This window comes from Embiotoca jacksoni, unplaced genomic scaffold, assembly GCF_022577435.1.
Source record: "Embiotoca jacksoni isolate LCO1_2020_lvr unplaced genomic scaffold, fEmbJac1.0.p SCAF_15, whole genome shotgun sequence".
NCBI lineage: Eukaryota > Metazoa > Chordata > Actinopteri > Embiotocidae > Embiotoca > Embiotoca jacksoni.
In genome coordinates, this window is record NW_027185285.1 from 3,557,230 (window position 1) to 3,576,762 (window position 19,533).

General features: G+C 40.9%; 3 protein-coding genes across 3 annotated transcripts in view; 2 read left to right on the top strand and 1 right to left on the bottom strand.

Moving 5' to 3' along the window:
• Positions 1 to 19,533, top strand: part of LOC138197894 (myosin heavy chain, fast skeletal muscle-like) — a 185,916-nt gene that overhangs the window by 123,443 nt on the left and 42,940 nt on the right. The window lies entirely within an intron of this gene.
• Positions 4 to 2,147, top strand: LOC138197880 (coiled-coil-helix-coiled-coil-helix domain-containing protein 5). Its single transcript, XM_069148888.1, has 4 exons — positions 4 to 451; positions 692 to 832; positions 944 to 1,095; positions 1,799 to 2,147. Coding segments are annotated over exons 1-4 (324 nt in total). The 5' UTR covers positions 4 to 449; the 3' UTR covers positions 1,828 to 2,147.
• Positions 2,544 to 19,238, bottom strand: lmx1al (LIM homeobox transcription factor 1, alpha-like). Its single transcript, XM_069148890.1, has 9 exons — positions 19,035 to 19,238; positions 17,078 to 17,166; positions 16,065 to 16,251; positions 5,873 to 6,105; positions 5,177 to 5,340; positions 4,960 to 5,037; positions 4,747 to 4,867; positions 4,379 to 4,534; positions 2,544 to 4,234 (listed from the first exon to the last, which is right to left on the bottom strand). Exons 1-9 carry the CDS (start codon positions 19,076 to 19,078, stop codon positions 4,077 to 4,079), a joined length of 1,230 nt encoding a protein of 409 aa, XP_069004991.1. The 5' UTR covers positions 19,079 to 19,238; the 3' UTR covers positions 2,544 to 4,076.

The following is a 19,533-nucleotide window of genomic DNA, read 5'->3' on the forward strand; positions in this document are numbered from 1 at the left end:
TGAATCGCTCGGTCTCTCGCAGTGACTTCCGCATACGTAAACGCGTAAAGACACGTAATGTTTTAGCTGGCACGGCGCGATTGAACCGGGAAAAAAAACGAATATTTATCGTCTTCCACGCATTTAAAATGGTATGTTTAGTTCAGCTTCATATCCGCTGTGAGTGAAGAGGTTTATGTGGCAGAATATTGGCTGTATTTGTCATGTGATGCTTCAAATTTTCGATCAAGTAGCTGCCACTTTAACGAATCCTTAGGGGGAGGAACCAAACAGTTATTGACATAAGCCTGAACCAATAAAATTAAAGAACTATTTCATGAGGTTTTATTTCTGTCCAATCAGACAGTCATGTGTATGAGGCTGCAGTTACTGCACAGACATGGTTCCACATGCTGGAGTATAACCTTGGTTGATCAGCTTCTTCGTTTGAAACAGCCTATTAAAGCAAAATGTAAGAATTTTCAATGCGGTTTATATCAATTATACGTTTACATTTACAGATTTATACATTTGGAAATAGATACAAACTGTAAATGAAGATATTTTGCTCCATTAATAAAAACAATCTCACTGTATTCCGTTTACTACTGCATATGCATGTTTGAGTAAATTAATCAGTTTGACGATCGATGGCTCATTGGACTTGTCTCTAACTGTATGTACTGATGTATATGCATCTGTCGCCTTTCAGGCAGGCTGCTATGGATATCACGGCGAAGTACTGCCATAAAGAAATGGAGGCATATGGGTCATGTGTGGCCTCCAACCCATCAACATGGCAGCAACACTGTCATGAACTGAAGATGAAGGTTGCACATTGCACATCATCACAGTAAGGCAACTTATTTGGTCACTGTTCCCCAACCCGTATAGTTTTCACACTTCCTTAAACACACACATTTTCAAAGCAAATTTCAATATAAACCCTCCTGAATGTATTTAGTCCAGTGATCCAGAAGATCAGGCAGGCCTGTTCCAAGGAGTTTGTGGGGTTTGAGCGCTGCCTGAGAGAAAACCAGGACAAACCTACCTCCTGCTCACCACATGTGGCTCGCTTTCTGGGCTGTGCAGAGACAGTGGACCTCAGTGGAGTGGGTAAGTCCTCGCCAGAATCAGTCATACACAACTCAAGGTAGCCTACAGTAAAGAAAGGAACTACACGAAGTATGTGCAGGTCATCGTGCCTCCTCATTTAACTTTTGAAATAGGGAGGAGAGTGTCTTTTAACACACTGGGTTGTGCATGCTGGTTATTCAGACTTGCAACAGTTACGTTTTGCATGGTACATCTTGAGAATGTAAAATTATAAAAGACCCATGTGTTACTATGTTAAAGTACTTCACTGTATTTAGTAGGCCTGGGTGATATCGTCAAAAGTGTTAATTGTAGTTTTTACTTAAAAAAAGAAAGAAAATCAGAACATGATCTGATAAGCTTCTTGAATCCCTCATTTCGGATAGAGTTAATGGGAAGCATGTCTTTTGTAATGCAATATGCAATAGTTTTTGTTACGTCTTTGTAGGTCTGGCCGATCATTCAGAACAAAATCTAATATCACAATATTTTGATAAAACCTCGATATTCCTGCTGAAAGTCTGATATGGTCAGAAATGTCATCACTTTACTGTAATTCAGCCATTAAAACCAGGAAAAGACAACAAGCCATATTATGATGTTACAAAATGTAAAATCTATGACGATATCTCGTCTCATATATCACAATCTGATATAATATCGACATTGCTCAGCCATAGTCTTTACTATTCAACAGACCGATGTATTTCTTTTCTTTTCCCAGAAACAAATCCAGTACCTCAGCCATCGTAGTATTCAGACATCGTCATTCACTGAAGGGCTGGTTTCACGTGTCCCAACAATATTTCTGTATGTACAGTGACTGCTAAAATATCTGTTTTGACTAATTGTCTTCACAAGATATAGCAGATGAATACACTGTGAGTGAGGTGGTTTGTGTAGAATATTTAACTGCTGGTTTTTTTTTTCTTTTACTCCTCATGTACTGTAAGTGTTGTCTTCATTTGACAACAACATTGATAAATGCCTGTATGCAAAAAAAAAAAATTCAGATTTGTCCTGTTTTGTATTAAACCACTTCATTAAAATCGGCAGTAGACTTTTGATACTCATCTGGTGTCGTCATCCTGTCTTGTTTTCTGTTGCTCATGTCTGTCCCTCCCTCCATTGCCCTCTCCAGGTCTGAGTCAGAGTCAAATATTAAACGGGAATGTATTGCTCCCACACAATTTCTCCTGACTACTCACTGACTGAGAAATAGGGAGTGTGGAAAGAAAGGAGAAGGAGGAGGCTGTCCACCTCTAATCAGCAGGACTACTGAGAGACAGAGGGAGGATGTTGAGTTATGAACCCTGTGACCACGAAGCAGAACGGACATTTTCTGGTTCAATTATTAAAGGGAGGGATGGAGGGGAAACGGATTCCTTTCTTTCAAAGTGTATCTTTGGTTCATACCAGGCGAGTTGGTGATCAGTGTGTCATCATTAGGACAAATAAAGCCAGTGTACTTCAAAGATGAAACCGCAGATTGTATTGAAGATACGGCAACATTACATTCAAAGCACATCACCTGGCAGTCACTGAACAAAAAAAGTAAGATAGGAACTCATCTAATACCGCACAAATAAGTTACATTCACAATAATATCACTGTAAAAACACCATGAGTCAGTTATCAGAGTCAAAGAAAATGTCATGATAGAAGGTCACAGGTTGTAGCTGATCACTGGCGTGTAAATGAAACAAGTATCACCCTCATCCTATTTTACTCTACACCAGACTGAGTCCGATGGCGATGCTTTCTGCAACACTTACTATCCCAAATTGGAGGCCATTTTTTTTTACTTTGTGGCACATAAATATCATGCTACAGTTTAAATATTTGCTGATTATCACAGAAGGTACAAAATATCTACCTAACAGTTTCTAATATGAGTGTTTAAGAAGGAAATTATTACAGGAAGTGACTACAACAATTGCATCACAGTCATACTCACATTTACAGCTCATTTGGAGTACATCATCATGTACGCAGTGTCTTAAATGTGGGGCATTATAGATCTATTGGCTGTAATTTACTGCACTGTTTCTTAGTGATTACATTACAAAAGAGAAGGGAAAGCTAAAGCAATAATCATTTATACAACCCTGTTTCCGCATAAGGCTCTTCAAATGACCCTGTAATATTATCTATTATCTTAATGCTAAAAAAAAACTAGATTTTTTTTTTCTTTTTTTTTGGTCCATATCATTATACATGTCATGCACTATTAAAAACTAAAGATGAAGTTTGAAATTATCACCTCACACGGAGAATTTCTTCTCCTTTGCAATCTACGTTCTTGAAGTCACGGGGCAAGTTAAATGTTCATCCTATCCAGCACAATATCCTGAGTTGTGGCTCAGGTTATATAAACATACACACTAACCTGAGAGCAAAATTGTACTCCAATCCATATACAGTATTGTATACGTTGCAGTCATTCACACATAATAACTAATCACTAGTCCTGGCAAAACAAAAAAAAAGTTATACAATATACTAATATATTTTAGACCCTCAGCTGCACATAAGACCTGCCGAGACTCCTAAATACATGTAACTTGATTGATGAATTCTCTTTCAACAACCAATTATTGTCTGTAATTCATGATATACATATCATATGATAAGTGTCTTGACTTTTTTTTTTTTTTTTTTTTCGGAAAGTGCCATGAAACGTGTTTCATTGAACATTACATAAATACAACAGAAGAAACTAAGGTCCTGTCTCTTGGACATTTACAGTGTCTGTAATTCCAGCATGTGATTCTTATCAAGGAGAAACATGGTAACATAATGCTAATCTGCTGAAAAGTGATATTATGACTATGTCTGACTTGTGATGATGTTTTGCCTGTGATAAAAGCTCAGAAGTGGGTTTGGGCGTGGGCTGTTTCATGGAGAATGGTCCCACAGGCATGTTGATGGACAGACTCCATTAGCTGCATCTCTGAGGTGAAAGGTGGAACAGGAGGGGAAAGGGCGAGCCTTTATAAGGGTCAGGAGGTGAAGTAGGAGTTCTGCATGGAGTAGAGACGGTCGATGGGGTTTCCCACTCGCCCTGCCAGGAGACCACCCTCCCCTGTTGCTAAGAGGCAGTCGCCAAGGTGACCAAGGCTTCCATCGCTGTCCAGGTCATGGAACACTGTCTCTGAGTCTGTAGAGAAAAACAATGAGTGTGTGGACAGCTGAAGTGTTTGGTTAGTGCCAATGATATAAGGTATAAATAAAAATTCATCACAATGAGGGTGCAATGACAATTTCTGAGGGAGGCAATTTCTTCGCCACTCTAATGTCTCACCATAAGAGTGGAGCTGCTCGCTGCTCAGCTGAGGCGGTGTAAGCCCATGTCGAAAAGGCTCTCCACCGTAGATGTTGGGGTCCAAAGCGAGGAGCTGCTGTCGTGGCAGAGACGGATATCCCAGCAGCCCATCCATGCCGTGGGTACTAGATCCGTCTGTGTGAAGATAAAAAAAAAAACTTTAAAGTCTATTTAGTAGATAATTTCTTTCTTTCTTTCTTTCTTTCTTTCTTTCTTTCTTTCTTTCTTTCTTTCTTTCTTTCTTTCTTTCTTTCTTTCTTTCGGGAGGTTACTTTCCTCCACTGCTTCTAAACTCTGCCTGTTCCTTTCTTTCTTGTGATCCCACACCATCTTTTTTCAGGTCTTACCCTCGCTGTCGTCGTTGCTCTGGCGGCCTCCTCTGCTCGGTCCTCTCCTGGTCCCTCCCAGTTGCTCTTGTTCCTGCTGCTGCTGCTGCTGTTGCTGCTGTCGGCGAGCTATCTTTTTCATCTGAGGCACACAAAAATCGCACACTGCGTGAATTTTCCTGTGTGGTGGTGTGTGAGAAAGAACATGTCTTCAGGAAATATATAAAGTCTGACCTTGGCTCTCTGGTTTTGAAACCACACTTGCACAACACGCACTGTCAGCCCGGTCTCAGCAGCCAGTGTCTCTCTCACCTACAGGTTAGAAAAACTACAGTTAGACTATTTGCTAACAGACGGACAGCCAGATCCAAGAACAATGAAGTTTGGAAGGCGAGACAAGGAGTGTTTTGTGGCATACATTTCCACTGATAAGACAAACCAGTCCACCCACCTTGCGGCAGGGTTTTGCTGACACTTCAAAGGAGGCCTTGAAAGCGCGCCGCTGCTGTGTGGTAAGGATAGTGCGTGGTCGTTTTGAACGCTTGTGCTCCTTGCCTTCATCACCACCTTTCCCACCGCCAGAGCCTCCCCCACCGTCCTCATCCTCACTTTTCACTGAGAAAAGTAAGCAAACGACAAAACAATCAGACCAGCCCCTTGTGTGTCTGAGAGCCCTGGTCTGTAAAATAAACATCTAACCAAAAGGTTAGGGTTTAGGGTGTGCAGTGACAAATTGTTCGATCTTACTGGAAGTTTAAGACAAAATATAATCAACCTGCAAAGACGACATACCAAACTTCATTGCTACATATTTACTCCCACATAGTTTTCAAGGTTTTTGTCATTATGATGCTGTTCTGCTAGGCAGTTGTGTTGCACATCACTGACTCCCGAGTGGTCAATAACTTCTTCACTGTCTACAAATGCACTACCTATGGGGAGATGCTTGAAAATTAAACCTGCCTTTCCTCAAACCTTCATATTCCCTTATACGTTTACTGCTGGTCTTGTGATGATATTGATTAGCCGAGCTGAAAAATAATGCATGAATGTAAAAGAAAGAGAATTTCCCTCCGAAAACCCATGAATCCTTGAAGTGAATTAAATGTGGTTCAAGCAAAGCACCTTCCTAACAAACTCGCTTTACCTGATTCAGTTGGTGTGGGACTAATAGCAGCCAGCATTTCCCTCTCCTTTTCATAGTCCATGCGACAGAGCAGCTGGCCTTCTTTCAGCACAAACTCATCACCTCTCTGCAGCCGGCGTTCACACTCGCAGCAGCTGAAGCAGCCCAGGTGGTACACCTGGCCGAGCACGCGCATTATCAGCTCAGAGCGTCCGATGACCTGCAGGCAGGCACTGCACTTCCTTACAAACAGCCTGGAGGTGCACAGAAACACACACACACACACACACACACACACACACACACACACACACACACACACACACACACACACACACACACACACACACACACACACAGGCTTGTATGTTTATGGATATACTGTATAAAACATGGCATGATGACAGTCTAGAATAAGAGGTGAGGTAATTAAAGATGGAGGCACAAACAAGGAGCTCCGACACATTTACCCTCAGCTCCAATGATTCCGAAGATTAGCATTGTCTCTTAATTAAAGGTCGTACAAGCATTACCCAATTCACAGTGCGACAAGGTGAACATCTGCTCAGAGGAGTTACAGTAGTCTGCATTTTTATATTATATTTTCTGTTCCCCACTATGGCAGTAGGTGGCAGTAGTTAGCTTTTGATAAGAGAGCTGTCTGTTGTGAGTTTTTCCCTTTTAAATCCTTAAATGTTGAGATCTGTTTGATGGGGAAAACTCCAGTCTATCCATATACCACCCACAATCTTAAAGTACTTATTTAACTCTATCAATAAAGCTTAAAGCAGTCTTTCTCAAGTCTATTACTTTTCCCCATGAACATTTTTCTTCTTTTGTCCCTCCATCTCTCCTCCTGTGCGATGTTACAACCCGTCAATTTCTCTCCTGCCTCACAATCTCTTCACATCCCTATTTCCATTCACTGGGTCTAAGTCTCTGCCATTAAATTCCTCCCAAATCCCTGCTCTTGCACTTGGTTTCCTCCCCCTCCCTGCTTGGTATTTTCTGCCAGCATTCCCAGTTCTCCCTCACGCCCTCCCAGCCTGCCTCCCCAGTTCACTGAAACTAATAAAGACAGGATTAATTAGATTGTTGTTTAAACAGTGAGATGGCCAGACAGACGCTGTAAACTCATAACCAGGGATTGGGGATAGCATGGGGTTAATCTCTCTCCTCTCATTTATGCACACTAAAACACACACAAAAATAGGTACTCTCTCTCTCTCTCTCTCTCACGCACACACACATGCACACGCACAGGCATGCACACAGACATTTGTGCACACCCACCCACTGAGTATCGGACACCTACTCTGATATCAGCTAGTTACCCACCATACCATCACCCATGGTGATGCTGGTGGTGCAACACACCTGCAATGAGGAGATATTATGGATTGCCAGGATCATCAATACATCGCTTCAATAGGAAGCAGGTAGCAGAGTCTACGGTGTTAAAAGGATAAAGATCCATGGATACAGAAAGCCCCACAACAAAACACAAATCTGGTTATGAGAAGGAGGGAGGATGAAAGGGGAGGGGAAGAGGAGGGGGGGATTGAGGGCTGAAGTGTTGACGCTCCCTGACTGAGTGATAGGAAGGTGTTGCTGCCCAAATCTGGAGTGTAAAGAAGGAGCCAGGTCTGCACATTAGAGCTCCTAATCTGTGATTCTGTCCCAAACGCAGCTGCTACAGCTAATCTTTCTCAATCCATCTGCCAAACGCTCCCCAAATTCCCCAAATGACAGTGTCGCTAACTTAACATCAGAAAGCAAACACGAGTGCTCCTATAAGCAACCCTGCTCAGATCTATGGTGACGGGGCCCCGTGTTTAACTAAATGTTGCTCAACCGACTTTCTTACAGAAACATTTGATTGCCTTTTAGAGATGCTTCTACTGTAACATTTCTGCAAGAACCCATATATGAACCCAACATATGAACCACAAAGACAGCAGTCGTCTCTGCTGCTCTGTGCAGCCTCACTCTCCATCTGAATGCACACTTCAGCATCTTAAACACTTCCTTTCACCGTGAACAAAATGCAACAGAACAGATTCGTCAGGGTTGCTTGACATAAGACTGATGATGTTGGTGGCTAAGTCCCACACTCCCTAATCGGGGTGTACACAGCACGGTAGGAATTTACTCAACATGGCAAATGAAGGCAACTTGGGGGCAACTGCCACAGAGGGGGGTCTGTAAGTAGATCAGTCTAATCCCTCTAATAGAAGTATCATTCACACATGGTCCTGACCAGGGTGCAGCTTCCAAAAAAAATCACTATGGACATGATGGATAAGAGCAGCCACGCTTGAGGTAGATTTAGCTTCATCAAATTTATACATTCTGGTCAAATACGCCGACACACTCAGTTTCTATTGCTTCAGTATGAGTATTGGTAACTTTCCCAGTGTCTGAATTCATTATTATTTGTTTATATAACGATGAAACTTTCTATGCAGAGACTAAAAAAAAAAAATAGTTTTCTACTTTGCACTGTGTGTCATGGTTATACTTTGTTAAATGTTTTGTTTTTTAACTTCCACTCTGAAAAAAAGGGAAAAATAGAATTGAAACAGCTGAGGTGTGTTGAAAACCAGCAGTGCATAAATCTATAAGAAAGGATAGTTTAAAAAAAAAAGACTTTGCTTTGGATTTAGGAGACTTTCCTTTAATGAAGTGATGATATTCATACTCACAAATGAAAAGAACAGAGATGCAGAAGGCTGAAGGGAAAGATCAAACTTGAGAGTTTGTGATGTACAAAACCTCAGGAAGATTGGCTGCAGGAGAGCTTTTGTTCAGTGCGTGGATTTCCGAGGGGTTTGGGGGCACGACTAATTACAACCTCACTGATTATGAGATCAAACATAGACAGGCAGAAAAAGATGCTTTACTGTAAGTATTGGGAAGAATCATGTCCTTTCTTTTTGCTCTATTTTAGAAAGGCGTACAAACAGAATAACAGAGTCTTCGTCATCTCCCTAAGCTGTGTCATGTGGCGTTGTTTTGCCTGTGAGCTCTGACAAGTATGACATTGTCGGGACTGCAATACAACCATCCCATAAATATGTATGTGTCTCGGAGCAATTACAGTTGTTGTGCTTGCTTTCATAACTGATGAATATTTATTCAGGTATGCGTTTGGTGAAGCTAACTCCGGGTTATGGAGTTCCTCCATTTGCGCTGTGTTTGGGTCACTTGTATGTAAACAAGCCCAGAAGAACTTCAAATATTTAAACTTCACCTTGAAACTTTGGGTCATTAAAAATCCACCACTCTTACTCATTTGGATACCTAAAGTTTAAGATGCATTTTTTTCCCCTCTCAGTGTGAGATATGCTGAGGTATTGTGATCCCCACATATATACAACCGTAGTGTGTGACACACAAATGGGTGATCCCGGAAAAAAGAAGGTACATTCAAGAATTTGGGTGATAGATGCAAAAAGAACAAATGATATGCATCAATCTTACTTTTAAGTTGTATTCTGTTTAGTATCCATTTCTTCGATGTGTGTGTAAGTTTGTGTGTGTGTGTGTGTGTGTGTGTGTGTGTGTGTGTGTGTGTGTGTGTGTGTGTGTGTGTGTGTGTGTGTGTGTGTGTGCGCGCGTGTGTGTGTGGAGGTGTGTGTGTGTGTGCACTTTTGGCGGATATTGCTCTGTGAAGCAAAATGGCTCAGAGCCAGGGTTCAGTAATCACATCATCTCCTTTTATTAAATCTCCCTGCACTGCTTCTGTGTTATTAAAATCTCCCAGCATTCCCCACGATACTTGCTACCCTGCCACCGCTCACTCACACTCACACAGAGACACACACACACACGCACACATGTATATAAATATATATATAGTGCAGTCATGCATGCACACACACTGATATATATAATGTCACATGCACACATAAACACAAATATGCACAGTTAGTGTAAACACAGATAAGGTGCATGAGTACAAACATCAATAAAACACTGACAGATGCTGTCATGTGTGCACCGCATCCGTCCATGCATCACTAAAGCCACATCATAAACAGACCCTTTGCTCAATGAGAGCCCTCCAAAATTTGTAAGATGTAATAGTTGCTGTCTGATGGCCGTGGGGGCCGGCCGCGTGTGGAATACATCTTTGGAGGCATTTCTGCAGAAACACTCGACCAATCTCACAGTTATACAGTTACACGTCGTGACTCTCACTGTAAATCGTTCACACTGGTAATAATAACCAGCTCTACACGTGAGCAGCATCCAGGGCTGCAATATCCAAGTCCTAACCTGTGCAAAGTAACGACTAAAAAGAACCTGCATGATGTGCATGGACTGCATGATATATGTCTCTCTCTGTGTGTGTGTGTGTGTGTGTGTGTGTGCGTGTGTGTGTGTGCGTGTGTGTGTGTGTGTGTGTGTGTGTGTGTGTGTGTGTGTGTGTGTGTGAGATCTACACCTGATGGTACCACGAACGAATGCTATGTGTCGGGCTGTAGATGTGTGTTTGTGTGCGTGAGTGAGTGGGTGTGTGTTAGTTTAGATAAAACAGTTAATCCCCAGGCCACCAGAACGCAATATCCTGTCTGCCCGTTTCTCATTTCCTGTCTGTCTCTGGCGGAGCGGGAAGCAGCGGGGAGGGGGGCGGTGGGGGACAGCGGGACCCGTTGCCCCAGAAACAGGAGATGCAGCCGGTCGATTTGAGAAAAGTCTACGCCGATCTCCCTATCTCTCCCTCTCTGGTGCGACCCCCTATTCGCACGCTCTTTTTTCCCCTCTCCTTCCCTGCTTTTATTATCTCAGATTTAATAAAGCCGAGGCGAGCAGCTTGTTCTGCCATGAAACATTTATTAGCTGTCTGTTATAAAATTGTTGTGGGGGAGGAAAGATGATGGGGTCTCATCTCACATTATGCAAAAACAGTGGCAATATCACCCCCCCCCTCCACACACACACACACACACACACCCTACCAAGACAAAAATCTGCCCCTCCTTGAGGCTGTTCCTTCCCTAAAACTCTCAGACACCTCGTCTTTACCGTCTTTATCCCATTTCGAACACTTCCTCCATCACCGAGAGTTCTCCCTAATGTTCTCTCATTTATACCATTAAATCTGTTTTTCAGCAGCACACAATCAAAACACAAAAACTCCCCCATCCCCACTGTCTTTCCACCTGGAACACCTCCAACCATCATCTGTTGAGCTGCAGGTGTAAGACTTTTTGGGCAACGGAGGAATGTTTTAACGTTTCAGAGCCCCATGCATGTATTTTGTGAGGCCTCTGACTGGACATTTTGGACAGCGGAGTTGCGAGCTGTCAGTGCAGCCATGAGTCACGGAAACTCACACAGAACTGCAAACTTTTCTTTCACTGGCAGATTCATAGGAGCTGAAATCTTTTCTTTATTGAGCTAAATATCGCTGGGATATCTGCTGCCACCTCAGTATTATTTAGTTCCTGAAAAGACAAATCGCTGAAGACTTCTTTTTTTTAATATGATGCAAGTTTTAATGTAAATTTTCATCTCTGTATTCGTACTTTTCTTGGAAACTACTCCCAAAAGTATTTTCGTGGTTACAGACCCCTAGAATAAAGCAAGAAATGTTTTGGGTTTTTTTTTGTTGTTTTTTTTAAGTTTCAGTATGCAGGCTTAACAGTGGCCATGATTCATGAACAAGGTGGTTGCTGATAGGAAGACGGGTTTGGGATCCCTCTAACTGACATATCATTGCATAATTCTCCGTAATAGTATTTCCCTGCAGCCCAGAGTCAGACCTGTCATCACAGGACAGCCAGACAGTCGGGCAATTAGCACTGTGCCCAATCAGCCTCCACACCATCTCCTCCCGTTCCCCTCCTGAGACACAAAGAGGCACTAGGGGGGGGGGGGAGTGGGGGGGAGTGGGGGGGGGGGCGATTAAGAGAAAACAAGGGATAAACGGGGAGATAAACTGTTTGGTGTCATCGCTGCTATCAATCTCAACGAGAAGGAAATGAGGTTTGGAATAGAGAAATATTATTAGAAAGCAGACAGTGATGAACGAGGGGACGGATAAAGAGACAGGGAGAGGAACGGGCGGTGGGGTGGAGGTGTAGAAAAGGGCAAAAGATGCAGTTTCTATCTTCAGACTCAGAAGTTCATGCACAGAAATGAAGCGTAACCTTCGAGGATACTCTTTCAGGTCATTAGTGTTAGACTCACATATAACTCCCCGGTCAGCGGAGGACGGTTCCATAACTGTGGCGGCGGGGTCCCCCCTCTCTCTGTCTGCAGCGAGAGGGTTTGTAAACTTAGATGTAGTCTCGGTGCCCTCCACCCCACAGAGTGAGGTATTAAACCCGAGGTTTAGTGAATATCCACCCCGGTGACCTGTTTTTCACAGGGCTGAAGCTGCCTTTATGGGGCTTACGAGGGAGCTCGGCACAGCCAGACTACCATCTATTTTCTCTGGGCTCAGCACTATTGAGCAGGGAACACTGGTCTTATTTGGTATGGTATTGGAATGGTGAGGCAAAGGCTGTGTAAAAAGTGCAGGATACTGAGGGTGCATGTCTGTCTGCTAATCAGATGATTTGGTTGCCTCACAATAATCGTCTTTCAATCAGAATGACATTTCATCTTCACGTAACTTTTGCTTTCAAATAAATCCACTTCTGCGTCATAGAAAACTGCATTAACATGCAAATGGAGGGCTTTTGATGTTTTTCTTTCAAAATTTCCCCAAATTTCCCACGTCTCATTTCAACCTTTAGAAAAATGTTGCCCATTACTACCCAAGCTTCCTGTCTCTGATGTAGGAAATGTTTTTTTTCTATCAAAAAAATTTGTATTACTCTGCCCATCTTGCCCGTAAAAGCGATGCACTGCACACGTGCATGGAAAAACATCCTTACGGGAATTTGTGTGTGGGGAAGTCTTATTCAAACGCCTCACGCTGAACATCTGGTCCATACCAGGATGGAGTTCCAGAGAATTTCTCAAGGTTTCAAAACAAAAATAAATCCACAAGAAAAATCCACAAGATGCACTTAAGTTTATTGTGTCTAAATCCCCTCATTTCCATAACAGATTGAGACCACGGAAACGCAAAACTGCCAATACTGAAAAGGATTACCTCCTGTTTTTTTTTTTTTTTTTTTTTTGTTATGTAGATAATGAGTGGCAACGGGAGGATTGATAATTTATGATTTAAAAATTTAGGGAGAAAACTTGTTAGAGTTGTTTACTGGGATTATTCAGTTCATCCCAAAAAGTCTTCTGGTATATTGAAACCTTCTTATTTTGACTTTTTCAGCATCGGGGTGATCAATTTAGAATCATGTTTTAAAGTAATATACCTTTAAAAAAAAAATATTAAACAAATGCTGGATAAACTTTTGCCTTGGAGGCAGTTTAGTCCAGATGAATCCAGCGGGGGATGGGTCACATTTCAAAATTAGATTAGTTTTTTTCTCATTTGAATTGATAGACATCTACATGCATCTATTTTTCATCTCCACCGAATAGATTAATCATTAAAACAAATTATTTATTTCTATTTCACATATTTTGCTTCAAGAATATTGACAACAAGCACATGCACACAGATGAGTGGAGTAACAGTAGTGTGGCCTTTAGTTTATGTTGAGAAGGAGTCAGGGAGGAGAGGTCTGCTTGTCTTTGTGCTGGGTGATGTAATCAAAGCAAAGAATGAATTAAAAAATATTTGGACAAGCCAGAGATACTGCACGAGGAAAACATAGAAAATATCCACGCTGTGAGCTGCAAAGTCTGCAAAGTCTGCAAGATGCTGCCTTACCATGAATGTATTTCATCCACACACTTTCCAGTTAATTTAATGCCTGACACGCAAGGAAAACTCATCAGTACAGACATCGGGCAAGTCATCTGCTTCCGCCTCTCTGAAACAGATGGACCTAAAATGAAACCCAGCTTCAAGAAATAAAAAAACATCCGCTAATATTTGTATGAATTCCCCGAGAATTCTTAAGCACGCTCCCAAATTCTTGGACATGGTTATCTGTTACTGTGTGCACACACCTGCTCTATGGAAGGGGGGAGTGTGTAGTGTAAGGCGCTGATGGACGGACTGCAGGGAAAACAAGGAGACATTGTTGCTGATCCGCTGAAGGTCACATGCATTACTGTGTGCCAAGTCTGGCACCGACACGCACAACAAGGCAACTCTCCATATGCAATGTATAGGGGGACTAAATCAACACCATAGTGACAGAGCCGCTGACTATTAATTTGGATCTGCAATTACAGCCATTACACCAGCAGAGCAAATACGCTTTTACATTCCATCACTGAAAATGGACCCAGTGCTTCATTTATGGTGAGCTATTGCTTCCAACGATTCCCACTCATTTTTCCAGATAAACGTCACACAATGGGGCTTTCATCAGCCAGTTCCTCCCTCTCTCTCTCTCTCTCTCTCTCTTGCTCTCTCTCTCTCTCTCTCTCTCTCTCCTCCAGATGTCAGGTACAGTGGGAGAGCCTGTGCTTGCTGGATGCCGTCTGACACTTTTCCAAACAACGATAACAAGCTGCGGGCTCGTCCCGAAGCTGTCCAACAACGCGGGCTCACCCACTGACCGCGGACGCACACCAAACAACCGGGACAAAAATGCAGCATGGCCACAAAAACACACACTGGAGACAAATCATCCAACAGAAAACACAGCCTTTTTCCATTTCACCGAGCAAGTATTAGATTTGTGTTCTTTTTATTTTTTTTTTTACACTGCAGTATCTTGTTATGTGTTAGTGTGTCCAAATGCTGTCCATTATAAAGCATGTAAATAGCAGTGTCTGCGGCTGCTAACTCAAAATATGATTGTTAACAGGAACACTGTGGAAATGGTCCTATTAATCCAAAGCAAGAATCTGAGTCTTATCTGCCTGTAGGAACCACCTCGACAAGAAAATAAACAACAATAAGCTACAGAGAATGGTCATTAAAAGAGAAATTAAATTCCTGGCTGGGGTGAAAAGGGCTCATGAGCGGCTTCAGAAAAGACATTTCATTTTGATTACATTCAGTCAAATTTCGTGTTTAATTTGGACGTTTTGTGTTGAGAAAATACAGGAAATTTCATTTTCTAAAAGCCTGACATATTCAACCTTTGAGGCTCTCGACAAGAATTTAAATACAACTTGAATGCATCCTCTCCTTGGTTTAATGAGACTTGTGGGGTTGAACATTCATTTTCAAAATAAAGCATTTTAAAGGGGAGTGAGATCAGCAATATTCCCAAAATTGTCTTAAAGCTTTATTACACATCAGTGAACACACAGATTTCCTACTTTGTCATTTCTAGCTACACACACGTCTGTCTTCTTAAGCAGCTGAAGATTCATTCATATTTCTAACCAGACTTCTGCGATGTTAGGACTGACTAAAGTGAGGGTCATTTGCGACACCTTAAATATGTCAGCTTCCTTAACACCTACATAAACTTGGCACTACGTAAAGATGGTCTAAAAGTGCTGGTTTCTCCAGATTTATTCTTTTGATGTTTTGTAAAGACATTTTAGTTCCTCTCACATCGATAAATGGTATAGTGGGAGAGAAGCTTTCAATCTCAGCATGATGAAAATAAAAGACACACACTTTTGTTTTACAAAAGTTTTACTTGACTAATAAACGAATCCAATCAGTGGCTTCATTTGTTTGTGTCTTTGTAGGCTAATTACCACATTAGCATGTAACTGAATAAATAGTGATTATATCTCAGTTTCAAGTTACTGTCTCAAAAACTTTGTGTCTTTACAACTTTAATGTTTGAAGGCAGCACCTTTCTGGCTTACAGACAAAAGGCTGGATGACATAACTTCAACTTGTTTCTGATTGGACAGAACTAAGTGAACCAAAGATTTCCCATATGTTAAATAAACACCTTCATATTCAAATTTGGGAAGTAAATATTTGTATTAACTTTTGAGATACTGGTAGTTTGTTAGAATTTTCCCATTATTTTGACTGTACATGTTAGCAGATTACAGATTATGATTTTTTTTTTTTTTTTTTTTTAACATGATATAAAGACGTTTTGTTGTCAGCTCTATGGTGAGGACATGCTTCTGTCCTTAAGACAACACCCCCCCCCCCCCCCCCCCCACACACACACACACACACACACACACTCACACTCACATCGTCCTTTAGCCGACAGTGAACCCTGCTTAAGTGTGTGTGAGTGTTTGGTCTTACTTTTCATAGTCAAGCTTGCAGTACAGCAGGCGGTCCCTGCAGTAACAGGTCCCGGTGAGCGCGCTCAAACACACGGCGCACTTGACGCAGGTCTCGTGCCAGGAACGCTCGTTCACGCGCAGCAGGAAGCGGTCGGCGATGGGAGACTCGCAGCCTGCGCACACCTCTCCCCCTCTGTATTCTGGTCCTGGAAGAAGCGTACGAGTGCGTGGATACAGTCAGAGACCGGACCGGACCGCGGGTCAGGATACTTTCATGAAACCTACTTTGGTCGCGAGTTCGAGTCTCCGTAATCGCGACAACAGAAAATTGTGACTCCTTCCAAAAATTCCCACCATCGTGATGATCTAAGAGTATTTTTTTTTTTCTCTCATATATATATTTTTTTAAACTGATACAACAAAAATACAATATTTAAGCTATATTTGCGTTATGTCCTCTTAAACAGAAGCGCTGTCCCTTCCAACAAAATGAAAGAGACTTTGAAACGTCGAAGAGAAAAGTTTGTGGCGTCCCCATTTTCTGATGCAAATTTATGCATTTTAAAATCAAGAAAAAAAAAAATCGATTTGTTTTTTTTTTTCCCTCAATTAACTTTCTGTCTGTTGCTTAAAAAAAAAATCATGTTGTTGTTTTACCCCCTCATCCGCTTGCAACATTTTTAGTGTAAAATTGATTTAGGCTGTTATAGTAGCCTATAATATGCAAGTTAATGTCACCAAAAGGAACCTTTTTTGTTTGTTTTTTGTTTCTCCCATGAGTTTAAGGGATTTTTATCATAATCGATGACGATATTTTTCGTCAAATACAATATACACATAATATTTCCACATTTAGGCTATATTGAGTCGCGCGGAACTTCGTCATCCCAATCTATGGTATTATTCCCAGTGGTTTTGATAATATTCATAAGTAAATAAAGAGCTTCTATATCCTGATTATAATTGCTCTGATAATATTTGTAATGATTCATTAAGAGTTTCTGTCGTCTGGGCCCGTCAGCTAACACTCACCAAAAGGCGTGGAGGATGGAGGCTGCTGCAGACAGGACTGTTGGCTTTCCTCTGTTTTCATCCCTTCTCTCCTTCCCTCAGTGTGATCGCTAGAAAGACAAACATTTCTATTTAAGAAACCAGCGGAACCACTGCAGGAAATTAGTAAAACAAACTGTAGACAGATGCAGGCAGATTATGAAAAGCAGTCACTCCGTTTTTTTTAATACAACATTTTAGTTTGTTGAGATTCAAAATTTGACTGAATTCGCAAATACACAGCGTAGATTTAATTTATGTGATAAAAAAAACCCCGATGAAAACATAGAAATGACGTATATCAAAAAATCTAAGTAAAACAATTAGACATGGGCATCAAAAATGAGCCCATAATCCAAACTTAATTTTAGTTTAAAATTATACAGTAGTTTGAAGCCTTAAATCTAACCAGCCGATATTTCAAAAGTGAATGCCTGCGTTTAAATATCACTCAACATAATTATTAATTTATTACAGGCTATTAATATCTAAAAATACACAGTATAAAATTGTGAGTATGCCTCAAATTATTATTATTATTTTCTTATACTAACAGAAATGTGCTTTTTTTAAAAAAAATTTTTTTTTTAACTTTTAAACATGTAGCCTATGTGTTAAAATCATTATCGATAGCTGTAGCCTATATGTCTTAAAGCTTACTTGTCTAAAATATGCATGAGATAATTGAATTATATTAATTCCAAGTATTCTAATTTGTTAAACTGCCCCTTTAAAGCAAAACGGCGACATAAAAAAAGACGTGGAAGGCATTTTTGTACCGTACAAAATTCTTTTAAAAAAACCCAACAATAACAAAAACAAACAAACAAACAAAAAACCCTGACAGATTCAGAGAAAAATAATTTGGCTGTGGAAACACTGACTATCGTCCATCAGGCACTTTTCTGTAGTGCCTTATCAGACTCTTTTTATGTATTACGATCATAATATCTTAAGTTTATATTCCAATTGGAAAGTAGATGTTATTTTCAAATTTATTGTTGTGATAATTGTAAGGAATTACTCTGACTATTATATTTTGGAGGCCTAAAGGGTTGAACCTGGTAAATTGTAGTCTACAGGAAATATAAAATGTTCTACTACCACAGAAAATAAAGCAATCAAATAAAATAGATAAATTATGTAAATACAACTAATCTGATTTGGCATTTTTCCTAATTGTCATTAATGACAAATCTGCGTAATTCACCAATAATTACATGTCGACTCTAATGGTGTTATAGTCTGATAATGATTATCATTATAAAAATGGTGAAACAGATTTAGTTACATTTTCTGCAGGTCATGTGGCGCTTATATGAAGATTCATATTTTTTTCTTTAAAGTTAATGTCAAAGCGACATTTTAAGCTTGTCATTCAAAGTAATATTAAAAACCCTCTCTTTGAATGTAATGATCAACCTTTCTTTTTTCTCAGGAATAGTATAAGAAGCACTTTGTTATAATAGTTTAAAAGCTGTTAAAAGTCAGGTTTTTCCTCGTGCTATCAAAAGTAGAAAACATGACAAAGTGAAGTTGTTATGCATCAAGTCTGTTTTAATCCAACAATTTGGATGATTGCTGCACTAAAACCTGCAGTAAACAAAAATAATAATGATAATTATCCTTCATCACACAGTCTGCAAACGGAGCCAAGAAAGGAAGCCCAATGGCTCTCTTCTACATTCCCTTTGATATCTTACTTGTTTGTGTTAACAAATCAAATCAAAGATCATATGACTTATCAGACTCCAAGGTCAAAGTTATTTAATCCTTTCTACCTGTGCATTTATGAAAATAAACACACTAAATAACGTTATATCTATGCGCAAGCACTGCAGCTGGAAGAAGAAACACACATCAATTGAAGCGACACAATCATTTGGAAACCACGAGGCTGCCTTCACTGACAACCTGTTCATGAGTTGCGGAGTCCTACCTTGAGGTGAAACACACTCCTCCTGAAACCTCGGTTGGCAACATTAAAAACCTGGGGAAACTTTCGGCTTCGTGAACGAACAGACGCGATTACAGATCGTCCACCTGTACCTCAAAGTGCGACGCGCATGCTGCCTACGGTAAGAATCCAAACACCATGATGACCCGACAAAGTAGGCTACTGTCTATTGTCTCTCCCGTTGTCTCCGGCAGCAGTGTGTGTGCGCTCTGACTTGTTTTGTGCGTAAAAAGGCGCAGAGGGAGGAGATGGGAAGACAAGGAGGGAGGGAGAAGGTGCAGAAGATGATGAGGGGAAGATGAGCGATAATGCAGCCTATTGATAACTCAGATGGGGAGGATCTTTTGCATTTGTGTTCAAGGTTAGACGGGCACTTAAGAAGGCGCATGCAAGGGGGGAACAACTTGTGATGACATATCAATCCCTCTCCATGCGGGAAAAGATCTATTATAGTTATATCATTATCCTATTATTTTTAAAC

Excerpts from the sequence above, each read along its gene's own strand:
- lmx1al (XM_069148890.1), bottom strand. The coding sequence starts at position 19,078 with ATGTTGCCAACCGAGGTTTCAGGAGGAGTGTGTTTCACCTCAAG. Across the intron at positions 17,167-19,034 it reads GGAGTGTGTTTCACCTCAAG|CGATCACACTGAGGGAAGGA; the intron begins GTAGGACTCCGC and ends TTGTCTTTCTAG. Across the intron at positions 4,535-4,746 it reads GAGCAACGACGACAGCGAGG|ACGGATCTAGTACCCACGGC; the intron begins GTAAGACCTGAA and ends ATCTTCACACAG.
- LOC138197880 (XM_069148888.1), top strand. Across the intron at positions 833-943 it reads GCACATTGCACATCATCACA|TCCAGTGATCCAGAAGATCA; the intron begins GTAAGGCAACTT and ends GAATGTATTTAG. Across the intron at positions 1,096-1,798 it reads AGTGGACCTCAGTGGAGTGG|AAACAAATCCAGTACCTCAG; the intron begins GTAAGTCCTCGC and ends TTCTTTTCCCAG.